At 42.4% G+C, this 21493-nt stretch overlaps 1 protein-coding gene across 13 annotated transcripts in view; it reads right to left on the bottom strand.

Moving 5' to 3' along the window:
* The window catches only part of KBTBD12 (kelch repeat and BTB domain containing 12), a 72777-nt gene that overhangs the window by 49843 nt on the left and 1441 nt on the right, over nucleotides 1–21493 (bottom strand). For 6 of the 13 annotated variants that reach the window (XR_003676677.2, XR_003676678.2, XR_003676676.2 and 3 more), the window contains exons 2-4: nucleotides 12824–14005; nucleotides 8372–8642; nucleotides 6142–6313 (exon numbers count right to left, since the gene is read on the bottom strand). Coding sequence is in view for 10 of the 13 variants with exons in the window: in XM_028478424.2 (XP_028334225.1) it covers nucleotides 6142–6313; nucleotides 8372–8642; nucleotides 12824–13893 (1513 nt within the window). In the remaining 3 variants the exon portion in view is untranslated. Of the gene's footprint in view, nucleotides 1–1917; nucleotides 5234–6141; nucleotides 6314–8371; nucleotides 8643–12823; nucleotides 14006–21493 lie in introns of those variants that run through there. The other 7 variants (XM_007130849.4, XM_028478432.2, XM_028478433.2 and 4 more) reach the window with 5 other exon arrangements.

Below are 21493 nucleotides of genomic sequence, written 5' to 3'. Positions count from 1 at the left end.
GGCTCACGGGCCCAGCCGCTCCGCGGCATGTGGGATCTTCCCGGACCGGGGCACGAACCCGTGTCCCCTGCATCGGCAGGCGGGCTCTCAACCACTGCGCCACCAGGGAAGCCCTGGATTCTTAACTACTGGACCACCAGGGAAGTCCCCTATGTAGCTCTTTTTTAACTCTCTTGGGAGTGTTTTATAGTTTTCTGTGTATGATTCTCACACTTTTTTGGGTTGAATTTATTCATACATATCTTATTCATTTCGATGTTATTGGGAAGTATTGTTTTCCCAGTTTCATTTTTGGAATGTTCATTGCTAGCACATATAAATACAAATAAATTTTTAAAAAATATTTATTTATTTATTTGGTTGCACCAGGTCTTAGTTGTGGCTCGTGGGCTCCTTAGTTGCAGCTTGCCTCCTCCTTAGTTGTGGCATGTGGGCTCCTTAGTTGCTGCACATGGGCTCTTCAGCTGTGGCATGTGAACTCTCAGTTGTGGCATGCATGTGGGATGTGCTTCCCTGGCCAGGGATCAAACCCGGGACCCCTGCATTGGGAGCATGGAATCTTAACCACTGTGCCACCAGGGAAATCCCACAATTAATTTTGTACACTGATTTTGTATCCTGTGACTTTGGCTAAAATTAATGATTAGTTCTAGTATTCTTTCTTTTTTGCTTTCTTTCTTTCACTTCCTTCCTTTCTCTCCCCCCCACTCTCTCTCTTTCTTTTCTTGTAGCTTTCTTAGAATTTTCTACATGTAGGATTATATGATCTGTGAATAAAGACTATTAAACACTTCCTTTCCGATCTGTATGGCTTAATTTCTTTTTATTGCCTTATTGCACTGGCTAAAACCTCTGTTTCAATGTAAATATGAGTAGCAAGAACAGGCAATTGTCAGTTGTTCCTGATCTTAGAAATAAGAGCTGTCTTTCACCACTATGTACCATAGCTGTCGTCTTTTCATAATACCTTTTAATAAGTTGAGGAAATTCCCTTCTAGTCCTAATTTGTTGAGAATTTTTATTATGATAGGGGGTTGGATTTTGTTAAATGCTCTTTCTTTTTTTAAATTTTTATTTTATATTGGAGTAGAGTTGATTAACAATGTTGTGTTAGTTTCAGGTGTACAGCAGAGTGATTCAGTTATACATATACGGTATCTGTTCTTTTTCAAATTCTTTTTCCATTTAGGTTGTTACATAATGTTGAGCAGAGTTCCCTGTGCTATACAGTAGGTCCTTCTTGGTTATCCATTTTAAATATAGCAGGGTGTACGTGTCAATCCCAAACTCCCTAACTATCCCTCCCCCTCCCCCTTCCCCCCTGGTAACCATGAGTTTGTTCTCTAAGTCTGTGATGTTTCTGTTTTGTAAATAATTTCAAGTCAAATGCTTTTTCTACATCTATTAGGTGATCATTTGGTTTTTGTTCTATATTAATATGGCTTACTATATTAATTGAGTTTTTAATATTAAAGCCACCTTGCATTCCTGCACTCCTGGGATAAATTCCACTTGGTCATGGTTATATATAATAATATTTTGTGTTGCTGGATTCAGTTCTTTCATTTTATATTAAGAATTTTTGATGACATAATCATTTTTTATGTCGTTAGACTCAGTTGCTAATTGTTTGTTTTTTTAAAATTAACTAATTAATTTATTTTTGGCTGTGTTGGGTCTTCGTTGCTGTGCGCAGGCTTTCTCTAGTTGTGGCGAGAGGGGGCTACTCTTCGTTGCGGTGCGCGGGCTTCTCATTGCGGTGGCGTCTCTTGGTGCGGAGCACTCTGGAGCGCAGGCTCAGTAGTTGTGGTGCACGGGCTTCGTTGCTCCGCAGGATGTGGGATCCTCTCGGACCAGGGATCGAACCCGTGTGCTCTGCATTGGCAGGCGGATTCTTAACCACTGTGCCACCAAGGAAGCCCCCTGCTGCCTTCTTGCCTCCACTATTTCTGATATGTCACCGGCTGAGCGTATTGTTTTTCCCTTCTATGTGACGTCATTCTTTTCTTGCTGCTTTTAAGAATTTTCTGGGGACTTCACTGGTGGCACAGTGGTTAAGAATCTACCTGCCAATGCAGGGCACACGGGTTTGATCCCTGGTCCAAGAAGATCCCACATGCCGTGGAGCAACTGAGCCCGTGCACCACAACTACTGAGCCTGCGCTCTAGAGCCTGTGAGTCACAACTACTGAAGCCTGTGCGCCTAGAGTCCATGCTCCACAACAAGAGAAGCCACCACAATGAGAAGCCCGCGCACCGCAACAGAGTAGCCCCCGTTCGCCACAACTAGAGAAGGCCTGTGCGCAGCAACAAAGACCCAATGCAGCCAAACATAAATTCATTAATTAATTTTTAAAAAAAGGATTTTCTGTCTTTCAATAGTTTGTCTATGATGTGTTATGGTGAGGATCTCTGTGAAGTTATCTTACTTGGGATTTGATGAGCTTCTTGGAACTGTAGATTAATGTTTTCCCATCAAGTTTGAGAAATTTTTTTTTTTTTTTTTTTGCGGTACGCGGGCCTCTCACTGTTGTGGCCTCTCCCGCTGCGGAGCACAGGCTCCGGACGCGCAGGCTCAGCGGCCATGGCTCACGGGCCCAGCCGCTCCGCGGCACGTGGGATCTTCCCGGACCGGGGCACGAACCCGTATCCCCTGCATCGGCAGGCGGACTCTCAACCACTGTGCCACCAGGGAAGCCCGAGAAGTTTTTGACAAATATTCATTTGAAAAGAGATTTCCTGCTCCTTTCCCTCTCTCCTTTCAGGATCCCCATTATACCTATGTTGGTAGGTTTCATGTTATTCCATATGTCTCTGAGGCTCTGCTAATTTTTCTTCAATTTTTTTCGCCTCTCTTCTTCAGATTATGTAATTTCTATTGATCTATTTCAAGTTCACAGATTCTTTCTTCAGACTTCTCAAATCTGCTCTTATTCTAGGATTTCCCTAAAAGATCTCTGTTTCATTTCTGGCTAGTTTTCTTATCTGTTGCCGTCCCAGCCAGGAGTAAAAGCTCAAGCTTAGGAGAGCTGCAGGCTTTTTCCATTTGCCACTCTGAGTGTGGGTTTTCCACCCTCTGCTCCCAGACATATCAGCCCCCTTGGGCAAACAAAGCTGCCAGGATTCCCAGCTAGTCCCACTCCAGTAGAACTACCACGCAGAATGCTCTGGGCTGCAGGTCGGGGCAGTCTCAGGCCAGGATGTCACAGGCTGCCTGAAGACTGACTTCAAGTTCAGCAGTTTCCAGAAACTAAGCTCTTCTCAAATTGTTGTTTATCTTTGGTTGATTTCCAGAGATCTGAAATTGTTGTTTTTGACACATTTATCTGTCTTTATAGTTGCTTTTTGGGGAGGGGCTGTCTCCCTTTTCACTTCTCCATAGCTAGAAGTCTCCTGCTTTCACTTAGATTCTGGCCCACTGAATGTTTACTGCCATAACAGTTCTTAGTTCAGGGGATTTTAAACACGTTTCACCTAACATTTTTTGGTATTTTCAGTGGGAGGATCAGTCTAGATATCTAGTCGGTCATACAGAGAGAATTAATACTTTGTCAGTTTTTTATGACCATTAAATGAAATTTTTTATGTAAAGAATTAAGCAAAGTGTCTGTAACATGAAGGGCTCAAAGAACTTTAGTTAAAACATCTGAATACTTATATTGTAGGGATTTTACATACATTATTTGATTTAATCATGTCTGTAAGAGGCAGGCATTCAAATTTTGATATTACCGCCCCCCCCCCAAAAAAAAAGATTTACTAGACTAGGGACACACGAGGTAGTAAATGATGGAGTCAGGATCTGGTGCCTCCCCCCTTGATCATACTTCTTCCACGGTGAAGGAGATTTCAGTGGCTGCTCTTCTGGGGTAGCCTGTAGACTATCTAAGAGATCGTAAGGAATTAAATCCAACACAGGTATTGGGGAGAGGGCTCTTTGCTGTACTAGTTGGCAGTGACTCCAGTCACCGTGGGACACATATAGATTCCCAAAAGCAGACAGGGCTTTTGCTAAGACAATTAACACATGAGTGCATGGTACCTGTGTGAGTCATCGAGAAGGTTTCAGGGCTCTGTATGATATTTGCCCACCTTCCAGTTATATTTGCAGTGAACAATTAAATCTGAACTAAGTGTACCACAAAAATACCTAAACAACTAAAATTCATTCCACTGAAAAGCTTATACATATATTTGGGAGTTAAGTAGCAAACGTTGGGAAAGTGGAACCTGTCGGATGGAATCTCCCAAGACGGGAAAATTATTTGAGAGACTGTCAGTCTGGTCCCCAGCCCTGAACACCCAGAAACTGAATTTGGTGCTGCTGCAGAAGACTTTCTCATTGATCTCCCCACTAACATTTTCTTCTCACCTGCGATGCGTTCTGCATATCCTCACCGCGGCAGCCTTCCGCAGACACTGTCTCATCATGTTTCTGAGCCCTCTCTCCCTGCTCCCTCTTGTCCTCCTCATTCTTCATCCACCAGCCTCTGTAACCTGCTCCCACGCACGTGTCCATCTCTCAGCCCCACCCGTCCCTGCTCTTGTGGGCTCATTCACTCATCCTCCTCGCATCCTCTACTCCTAGCATCTCCTTCTCCCCTCCAAACCTCTGCTTCTGCCTTGCTTTCTCCTGTACTCCCCGCCCTCCCCCAGCGCCTCCCTTCTCGGAGCACTCTTTCCTCGATTTCTCTTACCCACATCTTACAGGTCCTTTAAAATCTACTCCCTCCCATTCAGTCAGTGGACGTTCGTTCATGCCGTGAAGCGTGAGCTCCAGAGGCTGTCTTGGGTGTCCTTTCCAGGCAATTTACAAAAAGATGACACTATCAGTTGTATTCCACATTTAGCCTAGTTGTGGCTCCACAGTGGGGGAAATCTCATTTTGCTTCAATTGACACATCATTTGTTCCCACTTCTGACTGCCTCCAACTTTAATATAATAAGTGGATCAGCCCTTCACTCCTGAGTTATACCTCCATCCCACGTAATCGATCCTAGTTTAGATGTTATCTCTACTGGGCCTTTGACACTGCCTAAGGTTATAACGAAAGTAACAAATATATACCGGGAGGAAAAACTCACCTGTAATCACAAGTGAGTCTCACAACTGAGGCAGTCATAGATTATGTTGCATAATGTTCTTGTTCTTAAAATCATAGAACTATTAATGTTTGAGTGCATTAATTATTTTGCTTCATGCTGTGCAGGCAGCCAAGAGATAACGGCTTCCCTTTAGTTTAAAAAAAAAAAAAAAAAGCTGCTCAAGTGCTTGGTTTGCTTTCCGCCCATATTTCTTGCTCTGGCCATCTTTTTGTTACCCATCATCTTCCCCGTGTTGTTTTTGCCAGTTAGGCATCAATGCAGATGGGACGAAATAAAGAATTGGCATCACCATCATTTTACCAGTCCTCCCAGCCTCCTATCTCAGCCTCTTTCTTCCCATACTCACGGGAAGGTGATGGAGGGGTGGGAAGCGAGGTGACAGAGGGTGACGTTAGGGAGCGGGAAGGGGATGAGACGAGCAAAGGACTTAATACAAGGGGTGGGAAGGATGGGGAGACACAGAGGACGTTCAGAGTCCCTTTAACCCACGGTAGTGGGAACGAGCCAGTCTTTCACCAGTCCCCGGTGGGGGGGTGCAGGACCACGCATCTTCATGCCAGAGATAAGAAAAAAATGCATTCGGGTAAACGATTACTTAATAAACCTCTGTAGAAGTTTGGTGGGTGAGGCAACACACAGAGGACTGGTGTAATCCGTGGCATCGTCTTACGTCTGCTGCCTCTCTCTTCTGTTAGTACAGAGAATCAGTTGGTTGCAAAAGCCCACGTCTCATCGGCTGAAGGCAGCCAAAGGCTTAACTGCCTTTTCACCATATTTTACTTGGTGGGTATATAAGGATGCGTCACTACTGGTCTTGCATTCCAAGCGACTTAAAAATTTGATAAAAATAACTTTGCTTTCAACAAGTCACTGGACTTTCATTTAATCTTATCTGACTGTGCTCTAGCAATTAAGAAACAAAAGAGAATTGGGGGCTAGTTGTGTATATAGTTGAACTGAAGTGCAAGAGGAAGGGAGACTATTTCATTTTCACTGAGGCAAAATGCTGAGAAAAATAAAAGCAGTTACACTCACACTCTTTTAGCTTCTTCTTACCCAGAACATAAATCTCACTGTTGACCACAGCTGTGCTGAATCGGTACTTTGAGTACTTCATGGGTGCCTGCTCTGTCCATTGATCTTGGCTGGGGTCATACTTCAACAGCTGGTTGCTTAATCGATCAGGTTCTTCGTCAGGAAGATCCATCTGTATGAAATTATGACAGCCAGTATAATAACATAGCACTTAGAGATCTTCGTGAGTACCTGAATGCAATTAATCAAAGCAGGCAGCCAAGGAGATAGATAGAGGTTAACTGTAGTGACTCATACTCACAAGCACACCAAATCCCATGACTTGGGGTTATAAGTACACTGTCAATATCGGAGGAATTTATATTCTACGATAACGGGGCTAAGGTGTTGGGTTATAGCAAACAATGTGTGATCTGAGCAGTGAGACAATGCACACAGCATTTTTTTTTTAAAATGAAGCACTGCAAAGCCTTAAAAACGAAACCAAGCTTTTTTGAATAGTATTTAAAGTGTAATTTTATTTTACCAAGCTTTATAGTGGTGGATTAAATATTATTTGTGAGAAAGTAATTTTAATAATTTATAAAGCATTTTTCTTCGTAATATTTCTCTAATCCAAATGGAGCAAAATTACAAAAACATCTGAGTGTTTTAGTAATGAGAGTATTTTTATACCATAATATAAGAGTAGGCTGAATTTAATTTTAAAGATACATGGGTTAATAGAAATTATTTGCAGTTATTTTTATGTATTTATTTTATGTACATATATATATTTTTTAATGACTAGAGAAAGTAGAAGTTGAATACGCACAGATGTGTGTGGCTTTTCCGACTCCTAAACTTCAGGTGAAGTGATATCTGTTGTCTATAATGCGTTAGGAACTTCTGTGACTTCAAGCTAAAGACGCTCAGATGTCTTTTGCTTTTTGTTTCGGATGCAGGCGTCCAACAGAGAAATAGTTTCCATACTTATGAAAGTTGTATGCAATTAGTTTTAGCTCAGGGTTATAATCACTGTGGTGCAATCACTACCCTATGCTTTCTTGCAGTTTAATGTATTGTATTCGGTACAGACTAGCAAAAGCTTTCGTTATGCAGTAAATACTGACGTGTTTGAAGACACGATAAATTAGGAAATACTGACTTTATTGTTTTAATTTTCCTTCTAATTTAAGTATTTAATATTTGCTTTAGCGGAAAAAAGCAAAGAAAAGCTTTTCTTTGGAGCATATTCATGCAGAATTAACTATGTAAACGAATAGTTCTGAAAAAACTTTATTACAAATAATTTGTCAGGTTTCAGCTACTAACTGTGATTAAATGATACATAGCATGAATTTTAAAATGTATTAAATGTGAAGTTTGTTATTAAAACAAATATGACATAAAAGGCAAAATGTAAGCTTATGAAATGATTAAAAAAGCACCAGTTTTATCATGAAGCGAATCTGGCGAAAGAAGAAATCATATAGGCTAAAGTGAAATTACTTTATGTCATGGGGACAGAAAATGAGCTGGTAAGATTAGTCTTTATTAAAAAGACTGGTTGGCCAGGGCAGAAGGCAGCTGGAGTGAAACTTCTGTGAGAGCCCCAAGGCGCTCGGAGGGACACCAAAGAGAAGAGAAAGGGCCACTATGGTCCCACTCTACTGACTTCTCCATCCTGTCTTGCATCCCTTCGCCGGGCTTCAAGACAGTCTCTGGTTTCTCTATCTGCTGATGCCCAGCAAAGACATGAAGAGGTTAAAATTGCAGTATACTTTCGTGGAAATGGTTGTGCCACCACAGGGTGAACATTCTGGTTTCCCACTTAGAGTAAGAACTTTAATATGAAAAAGACCTAAGAATTACTTGCCTCAGGTCATTACAGCTATAAAGCAGAGAGAACTGGGATGAGGATCCAGCTTCTTTGCCTCCCACTTAGATGCTCCTTACAGATAACCCCTCAGCATAAGCATCCTTCACAGTTAGCAAGAATGGGAAGGGTTATGAAGAACACAGCACAAATACTGAATGAAGTCATGCCTATGAATAACACACTTTAAAATTCATTCTCCTAGGCTGCTTTAACACTTTAAAATCTTCCATTTAATAGTCTCTAACATAGAAGGCATTTTACCGACATGTGAGTCACACTCTTTTAGTATTCAACAACTACAGCATTTTCCAACAGAGCAGCCAGACTCAGCACAGCCACGCCAGTTAGGTACACAGGAAATTTCTTAACCTGAGGGGTCCAGCCTCCAAGCACGTAAAGTTTATTATTCACTGTTACTACAGCATGACACGCCAACGGTTGTGGAAGGGGGGACACCCTTTTCCAAGTGTCCCGTTCTACAGAGTACTTCTCAACACAGTTTGTAATAAGATACTGGTTCTTAATTTTCATCTGTCCTCCTATAACATAGAGGTCGTTATGGACGGTGCCCAGAGCGTAGAGCTCTCGAAATTCTGTTGTGCATAACTTTTCCCAAAACTGGTTTCCTCTATCATGATACCTGTAAATTAACAGAGAGAGAACCCAGAATTAGATTTAATATAAAAACAACTTGCCAAAAAAACACACTTGTTTCTTTTCCAACGAAAAACAATATGATTTGGTTCTTCTAATTGGAGAAGAAAAAAAACATTAAGATAAGATAGTGATACAGGTTTGTGTTTTCTGGGGGAAAGAAATGCTGAACAAAATATAATGTACACAGAAACAGTCAACTACACCTACCTAGAGAATTTTAGAAAAAAACAATATATTGAAAAAGTATAGATTATCCAGGGATTAGCCTTCATTTCCTAATTCTGGGGAAGAAAATTACAAATAGGAAAGTCTTTCAGCCAATCATTTGCTAAAAGAGAATATGTAAAAATAAACATAAAAAATGTCTTATTCTGTTGACTAGAAGTTTCATTTTAATACTACATTAAAGAAATCTGTTTAGAGCAGAAAATCTGGAAATATTTAAATTCAGATTTCTAATGGGATGATGCAGGATATATAGAATTTTAAGGGTTGTTCTTGTGGTTCTGACTGGCTTAGAACAGAGTCAAGAGCACGCTAGTGTATAAAAACCCACCTGTAGGTGTCTGCTGGGTATTTCACAACTATTTTAATCTCCTAGGTATGGTAATTTCCGTAATTTCTACCATGAATAATTATGTTGGTATGAGAAGAGTCTTAGGAGATGAACACGGACACTAGGTGATATGGTCTCCCAACACCTCCTAGAGTCCAACACATTAAGTAATTCTCTGCATGTGCGTGTGTGCGTGTGCGCGCGTGTGTGTAGCATTACATGGTCACCAAGTGGATGAGCCTGTGCCCATCTTCTGTCTTGCCTCTTGACAACGGCAAGTCTATTTTCTCGAATCATGATCGGGACAAATAGTCTAAGGAGAACAAAAGTACCCGTGGGGACGGTGGGATAAAATATGTGAAATGAGTTCTGTCCTAGAAAATCCAGAAAGTATAATCGGAATTGAAAACTAAAAACAAAAAACAAAAACCAGAAAAAATATGGAAAATAAGAAAAAAAATTTGTTGTTTGGAAACAAATTTTGCATCAAACATGTGACAGCTAATCATGTTACAGAAGTTTTCCCCATTGTTCTAGGCCAACTCTTACGTTCTTTCCCAGAGACACCATTTGCCTTCAGGCTGGACAGGGAAGTTGGAAGATGGTGCGTTTTCCCTGCAGGCATGTCTGCCTTGTCACAAACTGAATGCAGACATTCATCAAACCTCATGATAGCTGTCGTCTATGTAATTCTAGGTAGGAAACCAAAGTCCCTAGCAGCACAGGTGATATTTTCACCACTATTTTTAATTGTTCTGGATTTTAGAGGAGAAGGAAGAATTAGGCGTCTACAGGTGGGGGCTACTGCAGCAAAGACAATGAATATATGAATAGAACCAAAAAATGGGTTTTGGTTTTCTGAGGCACGGTTTAAGAAAATAGGCTAAGAACAAAATAAATCCCACGAAGGATGGGAAGTACATGTTTGCTGGGCAACTTGCTAATTGGATTTTTGTTTTAACATTGTGAATTAAAAACGGGGAGAGAAAATGCCCAGATGAAACTATAAAACTTACTATTTCGATATGACATAAAGAAGAAAATAATAGTGGCAAAAGCATTCAATGTTCACAGAGGCTGACAGTTTAAAGACAACACTTACATCCTCAGCTGTTTGTCTACCAAAGTACGAGAGAGAGTTAAAAGAGATGGAAAGGTATTTTTTTAAAAAAGAAACAACCTACTATAATGCTAATCTACTTCCTCTTTTAAGTCAAAAAGAAATATATCTGCATGGAAATCTATAAACTACAGAGTAGAGGCAAACTGAAGAGCATCTTGGCAAAGACAGTTGGGATAAGGAGCAGAGATGATATGGCAGGAGTGTACCAAAGACAATGATTTCTCACACGTATCACAAACCTGGCGCCAAAGTGACCTTGGGTGGTACTGTAAGACCTTAACTATGCAGACAGCACTGGGAGTCTCGTTTAAGCCTCAAGCAGTGCTTCTGATAATCTCTTTATTTGCCTTGCTGACAGTTTCATTATTGCAAGAAGTGAGGAGGGCAACTGATACTTTTACCCTAATTCTGACCGACGTGGAAGAGCTGCTGGTGATGGGAACCGGCGTGAGTTCAAGACAGGAAAGAAAGGAAACACGGGGTGTGTAGTTAGACACACGCATAGAAAGGGAAGCAGGCATTCAAAAACAGTTACGAGGAAAGACTTTCAAGGATGAAAACACACACTTTGAGAGGGTTGGACGTATGTTAAGAATTAACTCTGATGGCAGAATTGTGGACTACACCTTTATTTTATTTTTTAAACTTTATTTATTCATTGTATCTTTGGCTGCGTTGGGTCTTCGTTGCTGCGCGCGGGCTCTCTCTAGCTGCGGCGAGCGGGGGCCGCTCTTCATGGCGGTGCGCGGGCTTCCCACTGCGGCGGCTCCTCTTGCTGCGGAGCACGGGCTCTAGGCGCGCGCGGGCTTCAGTAGTTGTGGCTCGCGGGCTCTAGAGCGCAGGCTCAGTAGCTGTGGCGCACGGGCTTAGTTGCTCCGCGGCGTGTGGGATCTTCCCGGACCAGGGCTCGAACCCACGTGCCCTGCGTTGGCAGGCGGATTCTTAACCACTGCGCCACCAGGGAAGCCCTGCACTACCTTTAAGAGGAAGCAAATAGGTATCTAAAGAACCCGAGGTTCTTGTACAGGAGGCTCTAAGGTGAAAAGAAGGGCACTCAGCCGAGAGCAAGCAGGAAACAAGTGTCAGGGACCCAGAGGATCCGTCCCAGGAGAGCCATGCCCCCGCCCACAAGCACCTGAGGGCCTGTACCTGTTGCTGCTCGGTGACAGCTCTGCCACCGCAGGCAGAGGGCCGGTCGCTACCCAGGGCTTGTGTTCTTGCCCCCGCTGCTGGGAGGAAGGGACGTTCGCTCAACCTGTGAAGGTGACAGCGGGACGGGCCCAGAGCCTGAAGCAGGTACTGCAGTGAGGAGAGGTGACAGGAAGACAGCAGACCTCTCATTCTTTCTCTGTCCCCACTTTGCCGTCGAGCATCACTTAGCGACTGAAAAGTCTGAGAAACCCTGCTACGAGGGCCCAGAGAGGGGAGGAGGTGTAAGGAGAGCTCAAGGACCTACACGTACGACTCTTATTCACCCAGGTAGATTTAAGGGTTGAATTCTTGCTGAGTAACAGGAAACAAATCTTTCTGTCCTCACACACAAGACCTAGACATACACTACTTCTTAGCAGGTACTCGTGTTCCTCTTACAGTTCTAGGATTGAAGAATTCTTAGGCTACAAACATTTTACACTATTAGAGGTTTAGGAAAGACCCACTCATTAAGGGTACAGAATGAAGGACTTCCCTGGTGGCGCAGTGGTTAAGAACCCGCCTGCCAATGCAGGGGACACGGGTTCGAGCCCTGGTCCGGGAAGATCTCACACGCCGCGGAGCAACTGAGCCCGTGCGCCACAACTACTGAGCCTGCGCTCTAGAGCCCGCGAGCCACGACTACTGAGCCCACAAGCCACAACTACTGAAGCCCGCATGCCTAGAGCCCGTGCTCTGCAACAAAGAGAAGCCACCGCAATGAGAAGCCCACACACCACAATGAAGAGTAGCCCCCCGCTCGCCACGAGTAGAGAAAGCCCGCGTGCAGCAATGAAGACCCAACACAGCCAAAAGTAAATAAAATTTTTTTTAAAAAGTACAGAACGAAAACTGACAGATAAATAGTACTTTTTGGTCAAGAAAAAAAAATTACTTATTACTCTGAATTGTGAACTAATAAAAGTCAGTTCAAAGGCGTCAGTGTTAATAAACTTTTCTTCTTGTTAAAAGTTATATTCAGCTCTTCAAAAACAAAGCAATTTTAGCATATGAATAGTGAAAGCTAAGAGTGGAAATATACAGAGGAATCATAAAGTATATACATTTAACTTATGCAAATTCAACTATATGTTCTTAATAATGAAAGGGAGAGAAAAATAATTTTTAAATGTGGATGATTTCGTTATGGATTTTACATCTATGTAAACTACGCGATTACAGGGTAGTTCTGACCACGTGTAATTTAAGACGTGATCCCTCAGAAGTACTTCGGCTGCTAATGTCAAAGCAAGATAATGGAAACAAAGTTACAAGTATATGGCTAGATACAGACCTGTAGATTTCAACATTCTTGCTCTTTTGTCTGGAGAGTTTAGAGACACTTGCTTCTCCGGCCACAATGATAGCGTTGTTTTCCATGACAGCGCCAGTACACACAGTGCCTAAACCCTCCCCATACTTGGGAGACGAGATGAAATAGGTCTTGCGCGATGCAGGATCGTAGCAGAAACTGGCATCTCCGTAGTTCCTATGTCTCGACCTGATTCCCGAGGAATTGTTGCCAATGCACAGCAAAAGACTGGTGGTCTCCATGCCATAACGAAGGTTGAGAGAGTGCTGTTGAGGGGTCTTGATGGCTTTGAACGCGTTTTGAATGATGTCAATGCAATTTGCATCACACAGCAGCATCGTGTTCCTTTTCAGGGCCTGTCTTAAAAAAGAAGGGTTTACCAGTTGCAGCCTAACTTGCTTCAGAAGTTCCACAAGATGCTCTGTGCGCAGTTCTCGGTTATGATTTACCCATCTCAGAACTAGGTCCAGAATGCTCTCCTCTCTGGATATGTTCAGGTCATCCGATTTAATAAGCGTCAGAAGTTGGTGCACTTCAGTTTCTAGTATCTCTTCGTGTAAGCTCACCTCAGCAAAGTGCTGAAATAAATACTTCTTCGACTGATCAGCTAAATCCTCAGCTCCAATCTGCTTTGCAAAATGATAGATGCCCAGACAGTTCGAGGCATCCATATGGTCCATCATATACTTCTGACACGCACTGAAGACTTCCTCCATCTGCATAAAATAGGCGGCCACAGCCACAGTCTGTACATTGGCGTTACTGATCTCCAAAGCCGCGTGGTACATATAATTTAATATCACCGACACACTTTCTGCTGTGATGTCATAAAGTACGACTTCCCTCCGAGTACACTCAAGTAGTCCACAGGTGAACATCGCTTTGAAGTAAGGACTAAATGCAGCCAGGACCAGCCTGTGGCAAGGGAATTTCTCCCCTTCTGCGATGAGTACAACATCAATCATCTCTGCTAGTTCTTTCATGTTCTTAATTTTATTCAGTAAATTCAAGCTGTGTTGGTATTTTTCTTTTCCCTCAGTCTTGCACTCCATGGTGTCCTCTCCAGTGTTTCTAAGTAAGTCTTCTTTAAATGTAGCTTGATTCTTGAGGTCCCGTTTACATGTCTGATTACTCACCAAGCAACAGAGATGTCATGTAACATTCCTGAAGGAAAGAAAAGAGGGAGTTTTCTTCTAAGAAAAAAAATTCTCTGTAATTTAAATATGCAGCGTTAGTTCTAAGAAGTATCTATAAGTAAATAGTATTCATTCCAAGCAGAGTAGTTTAACATTAAGACAGCCACTTTGGTATCTAAAAAGAACGTCGTTGATTGTAAAATTAAAAAGAGTAAATTCTTAACCACTAACAATATTTTCCTAATTTTTGGCGGCAGAGATTTTTCTAGCGGAGGCTGGGAAGTCTCCCTCCCAAGGTGAATGAAGAGAAAAGGGATGAGATGAGCACCTTTCGCGCTTCCACTTGGAATTACCAAATTCAGCTGACCCACAGATGGAGGATACAGAGGCATCAGGAAGCATCCTCTCTGAGGAGGTGTAACATCACTGAAAACACCAAAATGTTTTTGGTGCATATGCACCGTCCCCCCGAATGCACCCAAATGCTCTCTGAAAAATCACAAGGGGTGGGGGGCGGGTCTTGTAGGCTGGCTGAAAAAAAGTCCACTAAAATTCTGCTCAAACTTTGCTATGTGGCAAATAATTCAAAACAGTGCTTTGGAAAGCACAACCAAATACGTGCTGATGTGAGAATTCACAATACTTGAAACTTACAACTAAATCGTCCTCATCTTAGAAAACACACAAAAGTCCTCCCGTTTCTCTGCCCCTCCTGCGCTGCTTCTCTCTCTTCCCGATCTCACAGAGGCAGAGGCGGAATCACTTCTTGCCTGAAAAAGCACTAGTCTAATTAAAAATCTCTTTAAGCTGGTTGTCTCAGCTTCCCCTTCCCCAGGGAACTGCAAACAGGATGTTTCAAGGAAGCTAATTAGCTCTTCTGAGGTAAAGAACACTCCTAGAGCCAGAAGCCTTAACGGGAGGAGCGGATCTCAATCTCTGTCACCCGGTCCAGGTCGAATGCGGCTGTAAGTCGCTCGCAGTGAGAGTAAACCTCGATGGTAGAAAAGTCAGCACGAGGAGCTAAGAAAGGCAGGGAGGTGATAATTTCAACCCTGTGAAAGCAAAATCTGTCAGCCGTAGAGCTTATAAATTTTCTAAATTTCTGTAATCCTTTAAAGGATTAGAAATCTCATCTGTCTCAATGAGACTTGGCACTTTTTCAGTGTTGAATTAAAGTTCATGTCAGGAAACAAATGTGAAGCATGATAGGAATGTTTAATTATATAATGGCAGCTGTAAGACCTAAAAATCACTGTGCTGAAGGGTGTGGAATCATAACAACTAGCCAGTCGTGGAATCCGTATACTCGAAATAGAAATAAAACCCTCCTCGCTGGATTTTCTGGCATTAATGGCTCAGTTTTATTTCAATAAGAACTTAAGACTTTGTATGCAAGGGTTTGCAGGTTAAAAGTGAACGTTTGCTTTTTTGCTTTATTTGTTTTAGATTTTTACAAAGAGAATCCAATTATGGGTAATTAAGAGGTCATTATATTTCTAAACTCTCCTAAAACACGTTATGACTAGCCCAAACCATATTATGTAGGCTTCTTTATACATAAACACATCAGTCAGCTTTATAGATGACAGCTGTTACTTCAGACTAAAAAAGGGTAAAAGCTTTCTTATAAGGAAATAAATATTTTAAAATTTCTCTTCCATTTTTACTGATATACAAGAATCCCTCAAAGGGTACCAGTACCCACAATGCTAGAAGGCCAAGGGCAGCTTCCAGATCGGATCACGTGATGTAACACAATGCAGATAGTTCAGACTCATTAGTTCTTGATGTTGCTGGAAAGAAACCAGACACCGGGGACCCAAATGTTAGGACCACAACCTAGGATTTTGTATCTTTAAGGGAGGAACCAAGCTCCCCTTGTTGAACTTTTTGGCATAGGGCTAGTTTAATGAAAACATAAGTGGCATTAGTTTCAAAGAGAGGTTAAAAATGAAATACCTAGCACATTATGGACTGGTTTTCTTGATAAACATGTTATAGGTAATATCTTATATGCAACTCTATAGTGGACACTATATATACACTATACAACACTAGTGTTGTATATACACTATACAACTCTATAGTGGACAATGTTGGCTTTCTCCCCACATCTAGCCTGCCTTTCCTTGGTGCCACTGGGGTGGGACTGACTCCCGTTCTTCTTACCACTGAGGCTGGTTCAGGGGCTGGTGGGAGACCTGAGACTGGCCCGATTGGAGTGAAGCTCAGTCTCTGGTTCACTGGTTGGGGGTGTCCACGTGTCACAAAGATGAGAGGTCTGGATCCGCTGCAGCCGTGTCCCCATAGCCAGCATGAGGACAAAGCCAGTACAGGAAAGAAGGCAGAGATTTCAGAGCAGTGGAGCTTGAAACATGCCTTATATCTGTGTTTTTCAGTTTTGAGAGAGAAACCATGCCCCTCATTGTTTAAGCTAGTTTGAGTTGGGCGTGCTGGTACTGGCACTCCGGAGTCCTCACTAGTATAAGTGGCATGTGCGAAAATACTGAGACAAGGTTGCTTAAGGTAACTGCAATTATATATTGTATAAGGTTTCACTTTAGGTATATTCTTTTTTTTTCTTTTTTTTTTTTTTGATACGCGGGCCTCTCACTGCCGTGGCCTCTCCCATGGCGGAGCACAGGCTCCGGACGCGCAGGCTCAGCGGCCGTGGCTCACGGGCCCAGCCGCTCCGCGGCATGTGGGATCCTCCCGGACCGGGGCACGGACCCGTGTCCCCTGCGTAGGTATATTCTTATATTCTCTATTATTACACTGTGAAGTAAAAGAACTGTAGAAACTTCTAATTATGCTCATTTCTCCTTGATAGAAGGCAAAAATCCCTAAGTCAACTCTTCTGAGTTTACCTCTTCTCATTAAATGGCTACAACATTTTACAAGCACACGAACTGAGTTTTGAGCCCAGTTCCATCTGACTCCGAAGTCTGCACTCTTTTTTTTTTTTCTCGGTACGCGGGCGTCTCACTGCTGTGGCCTCTCCCGTTGCGGAGCACAGGCTCCGGACGCGCAGGCTCAGCGGCCATGGTTCACGGGCCCAGCCGCTCCGCGGCACGTGGGATCCGCCCGGACCGGGGCACGAAGCCGTGTCCCCTGCATCGGCAGGCGGACTCTCAAGCACTGCGCCACCAGGGAAGCCCCAAAGTCTGCACTCTTAATCACTCCCTCTAGAGCAAGCACCAAACTAGGGCCAGAGAGAAAATATCTCAGGCTTTGTAGGGTTTCTGTCTTAACAATTCAGCTCTGCTGTTGCAATGCAGAAGCAGCCATAGATGATACATAAACAAATAAGCATCACTCTGTGCCAAAAAAATTGTTTTATGGATATTGAAACTTGAATTTCATACATTTTTCACATCTTCTTTTGATTTTAAAAAGCCATTTAAAATTAGAAAATTCATTCTTAGCTCATGGGTGATAGAAAACAGGCAACGGGGCAATAACTCCTGTGCCACTGTCATAAATAAATCCACTTTCTAGATTATGTCTGGTGCCTAATCTCCAATTCTCTGCTTAACTCCAGCTGAAGAGTTTTGAGAAGGGGAACAGTCAAATGCCTATTTTAGAAAGATCATGTGGTGTCCCCAGGATTCCCAAAGATAAATCAATTTCTTGAATAAATACTTTACCTGGGTTCAGTTTCTCTGCTCCAAACGCTGGCTTCAACAACAAAAAATACTTTTAAAAAGGAAATAACTGTTTCAAACATTCAGAAGAAACATTTATGAATTTTTTAGATGGGCACATATATTTAAGTATCCCTTCCTTCTAATTGCCTTTTATAAAACTCTTGAAAGCTACTCTAATTGCTGTGGATTTACAGACCAAATGAATTTACTGGTGTAAATCCTGAGAGATACCTGGTCAGTTAAATTAGCCACCATACTTCAATAAGCATTCTCAGCATTGTTCCTTGTATACATAAGGTACACAGAAGATGCTGGCATTGCAGATGGGGCTTTGAAGTGAGATAGTCCTGGGTCTGAATCTCAGTTTAGCCACTGCTTTCTGTCATCCTAAAATTATGTAACCTTTTTTTTTTTAAATTTATTTATTATTTATTTTTAAAAATTTGTTGGCTGCGTTGGGCCTTTGTTGCTGTGCGCGAGCTCTCTCTAGTTGCGGTGAGCGGGGGCTACCCTTTGTTGTGGTGTGCGGGCTTCTCATTGTGGTGGCTTCTCTTGTTGCAAAGCACGGGCTCTAGGTGCTAGTCTTCAGTAGTTGCAGCACGCGGGCTCAGTAGTTGTGGCTCGCGGGCTCTAGAGCACAGGCTCAGTAGTTGTGGTGCACGGGCTTAGTTGTTCCGCGGCATGTGGGATCTTCCCGGACCAGGGCTTGAACCCGTGTCCCCTGCACTGGCAGGCGGATTCTTAACCACTGCGCCCCCAGGGAAGTCCCATAAAATTATGTAACCTTTCTGAACCTTGGTTTCTGCATGTGTAAATTGGGGTTACTGTATATAAATAAAGTAGTTGGATCAGTCCTTTGTATCCAAGTGCTCACAGTGGGGTAGCAGAGGGTAGCTCAGAGGTTTGGAACGTGGGCTTTGACTTGGGTTCCTGAGACCTGTGTTCTGATACCTCGCTCTACCATTTACAACGTGAGCAAGTTTCTTAGCCTCTTTTCGATTCCTTGCTTGGAATTAGTTTTGAGAATTATATAAGAATAGTTGGGAGGGCTTCCCTGGTGGCGCAGTGGTTGCGCGTCCGCCTGCCGATGCAGGGGAACCGGGTTCGCGCCCCGGTCTGGGAGGATCCCACATGCCGCGGAGCGGCTGGGCCCGTGAGCCATGGCCGCTGAGCCTGCGTGTCCGGAGCCTGTGCTCCGCAGAGGCCGCAACGGAGGGAGGTCCGCATACCACAAGAAAAAAAAAAAAAAAAAAAAAAAAAAAAAGAATAGTTGGGAGAATTAAATAAGGCCATGCATGTACAACTTGTAATTTGCTTGGTAAAGCTGAAACTGGATACACCTGTACAAACATTTTTTGAACAATCACAATGTTTGGGTTCATATACAAACTGCTTGTGGGTACAGACACAGCTCACAAATAAAAGAGAGCTGACAGCAACTTTTTCTTGTAATGAGGGCACAGAGGGCATTCTCCTTTCATCAGCAAAATAAAATTGTATAAATGTTCTCAGTGATATCAATGGGAAGTTATTCTCTGCTCCAATTTATAGAAGACTGAATTGTGCATTCATATTAATAGTACCCATAATAATGGAGAAAAAATGAGTAGCAAAAACAAATATAAATCACAAGAATAAAGCCTAATTACTTTGCAAATCCAAAATGCAGTTTTACCCATGTCCACTATACTTAGTTTTAAGAAATGGATTGCTATAAATATTAACGTGGGGCTTCCCTGGTGGCGCAGTGGTTAAGAATCCGCCTGCCAACGCAGGGGACACGGGTTCGAGCCCTGGTCCGGGAAGATCCCACATGCCGTGGAGCAGCTAAGCCCATGCGCCACAACTACTGAGGCTGTGCTCTGGAGCCCGTGAGCCACAACTGCTGAGTCCAAGTGCCTAGAGCTTGTGCTCCGCAACAAGAGAAGCCACCGCAATGAGAAGCCCGCGCACCGCAACGAAGAGTAGCCCCTGCTCGCCTCAACTAGAGAAAGCCTGAGCACAGCAACGAAGACCCAACGCAGCCAATAAATAACTAAATAAATAAATTTATTTTAAAAAATAAAATAAAATTTAATGTGGCATAAAAATGTTAGTTTACTTAAACTACCAATGTTTTGCTTTTATAATGTTTAATTTTATAATCTTTATATTATCTTTAAAGTTGCTTTTTCTAAATAATGATTGATACATGACCATGACTCCAGGTTTTGCTGAAGTTAAAACTAGTTTAAAAAAACAAAACAGAACAAAAACTAGTTTAAATTCATAGCAGCACTGTTTGAAATAGTAAAAATTTGGAAATAACCTAAATATTCATTAACAGGAGAACAGACAGACTGTAGCATATTCACTCAAGAGAATATTGTACAGCAAAAAAAAAAAAAAAGAATGAATTAGAGATACATGTATCGACATGGATGAATTTCACAAACATCAATGTGTGAAAAAGACTAAAAGAATAGATGCTGCCCGCTGCTGATATCTTTTTTAAAATATGCAAAACAGTACTATATAGTCTAATAGAGTAAATGTAGGTGATATATTATGACAAAATAAATATAAATGGTGAATCTGGTAAAGGGTCTACGGGAGTTTTTTGTCCTACCGTTAGAACTTTCCTGTAAGTTTGAAATTATACCACAATAAAAAGTTAAAAGAATTGTATATTCTTTAAGGGTATGTACAACTGTAGTGGAATACAAAGAAATGAAAGGTAATTCTAAACACCAAGTTCGGGACAGTGGTTGCTTTCAGGAGGCGTGGAAGCGAGGGCACACAGCTGGAGGAGGGTGACAAAAGGAGCTTCAGTTGCATAATCAACGTTCGACTTCATCAGCTGCATGGCGGGCACCCAATAACATACTTTAGTATTCATTAGGCCTTTTTGCACGTCTTAAATATTGCATAAACTAAGTTTAAAATTAAAAATTGTATTAACATTGGAGTAACTTATAACTTTGAAAACCTAACCTATTGGGTTGGCCAAAAATTTTGTTTGGGTTTTTCCATAACATCCAAACCCGAACGAACTTTTTGGCCAGCCCCATACGGTGTAAACCACTTCAGTGCGTGTACATATAGAGAGAGAGACAGGCAGACAGGATACGTAGATACATTGAGAATTTTCTTTTTAACCTGTCAAAGTGTAGGCAGCCCAGCTTATGAGTCATTGGAAAATACAAATGCTTACAACCTGCTTCTCCAGTCTTAATGAGAACTGCTCTGGGAGAAAGGCAGAAACAGTTCCTTCCTACTTGTGCTTTGGTGGGAAGAGAAGTTACTGGATTCCAGAATTAGTGTATACATTTTTTTCCCATAGAAATGTTCAGTATGTGAGTAGGTCATAATATGAAGTGATAGAGTTGATCAATACCAAAGCCTTGAATTTTATCGACGAAAAAAACTGAACACCTGAGAAATTACTTCGTTAGGGTCCTACATTCCAGCCTAAAACCCCCTTCAACAGGTTTTGGTGGGCAAGCCAAGGAATGTCAACATGACGTCAATGATGTCTCAGTTCCAAAGCTTAAAACACAGCCCTTCTGTAAGTTGGTGACTCTCATGTATGAAATCATTCCCCCACATTTAAAAAAATACCTCAAGCCTATTTGCACCAGCACTACCCGTCCTCCAGGCATTAGGAGGCCCTTCCTAACCTGGCACCTCCCAGCCCTTCCTGCCCCATCTCCGGACTTTCCTTCCTCATATTTTCCAATCTCTTAGTAGTACTGAACCACTCACTATTCTAATGCTATGTGGCTACACATGTTGTTCCCTGTGTCTGGAATATTCTTCACCTACTTCCACCTGAAAAAATGTAACTGGCTCTTCAAAATTCAGCCCAGACGCCACTTCCTCAGTGAAGC

Source organism: Physeter macrocephalus, chromosome 18 (genome assembly GCF_002837175.3).
Source record: "Physeter macrocephalus isolate SW-GA chromosome 18, ASM283717v5, whole genome shotgun sequence".
Lineage (NCBI taxonomy): Eukaryota > Metazoa > Chordata > Mammalia > Artiodactyla > Physeteridae > Physeter > Physeter macrocephalus.
This window is presented reverse-complemented; position numbering and strand designations above follow the sequence as displayed.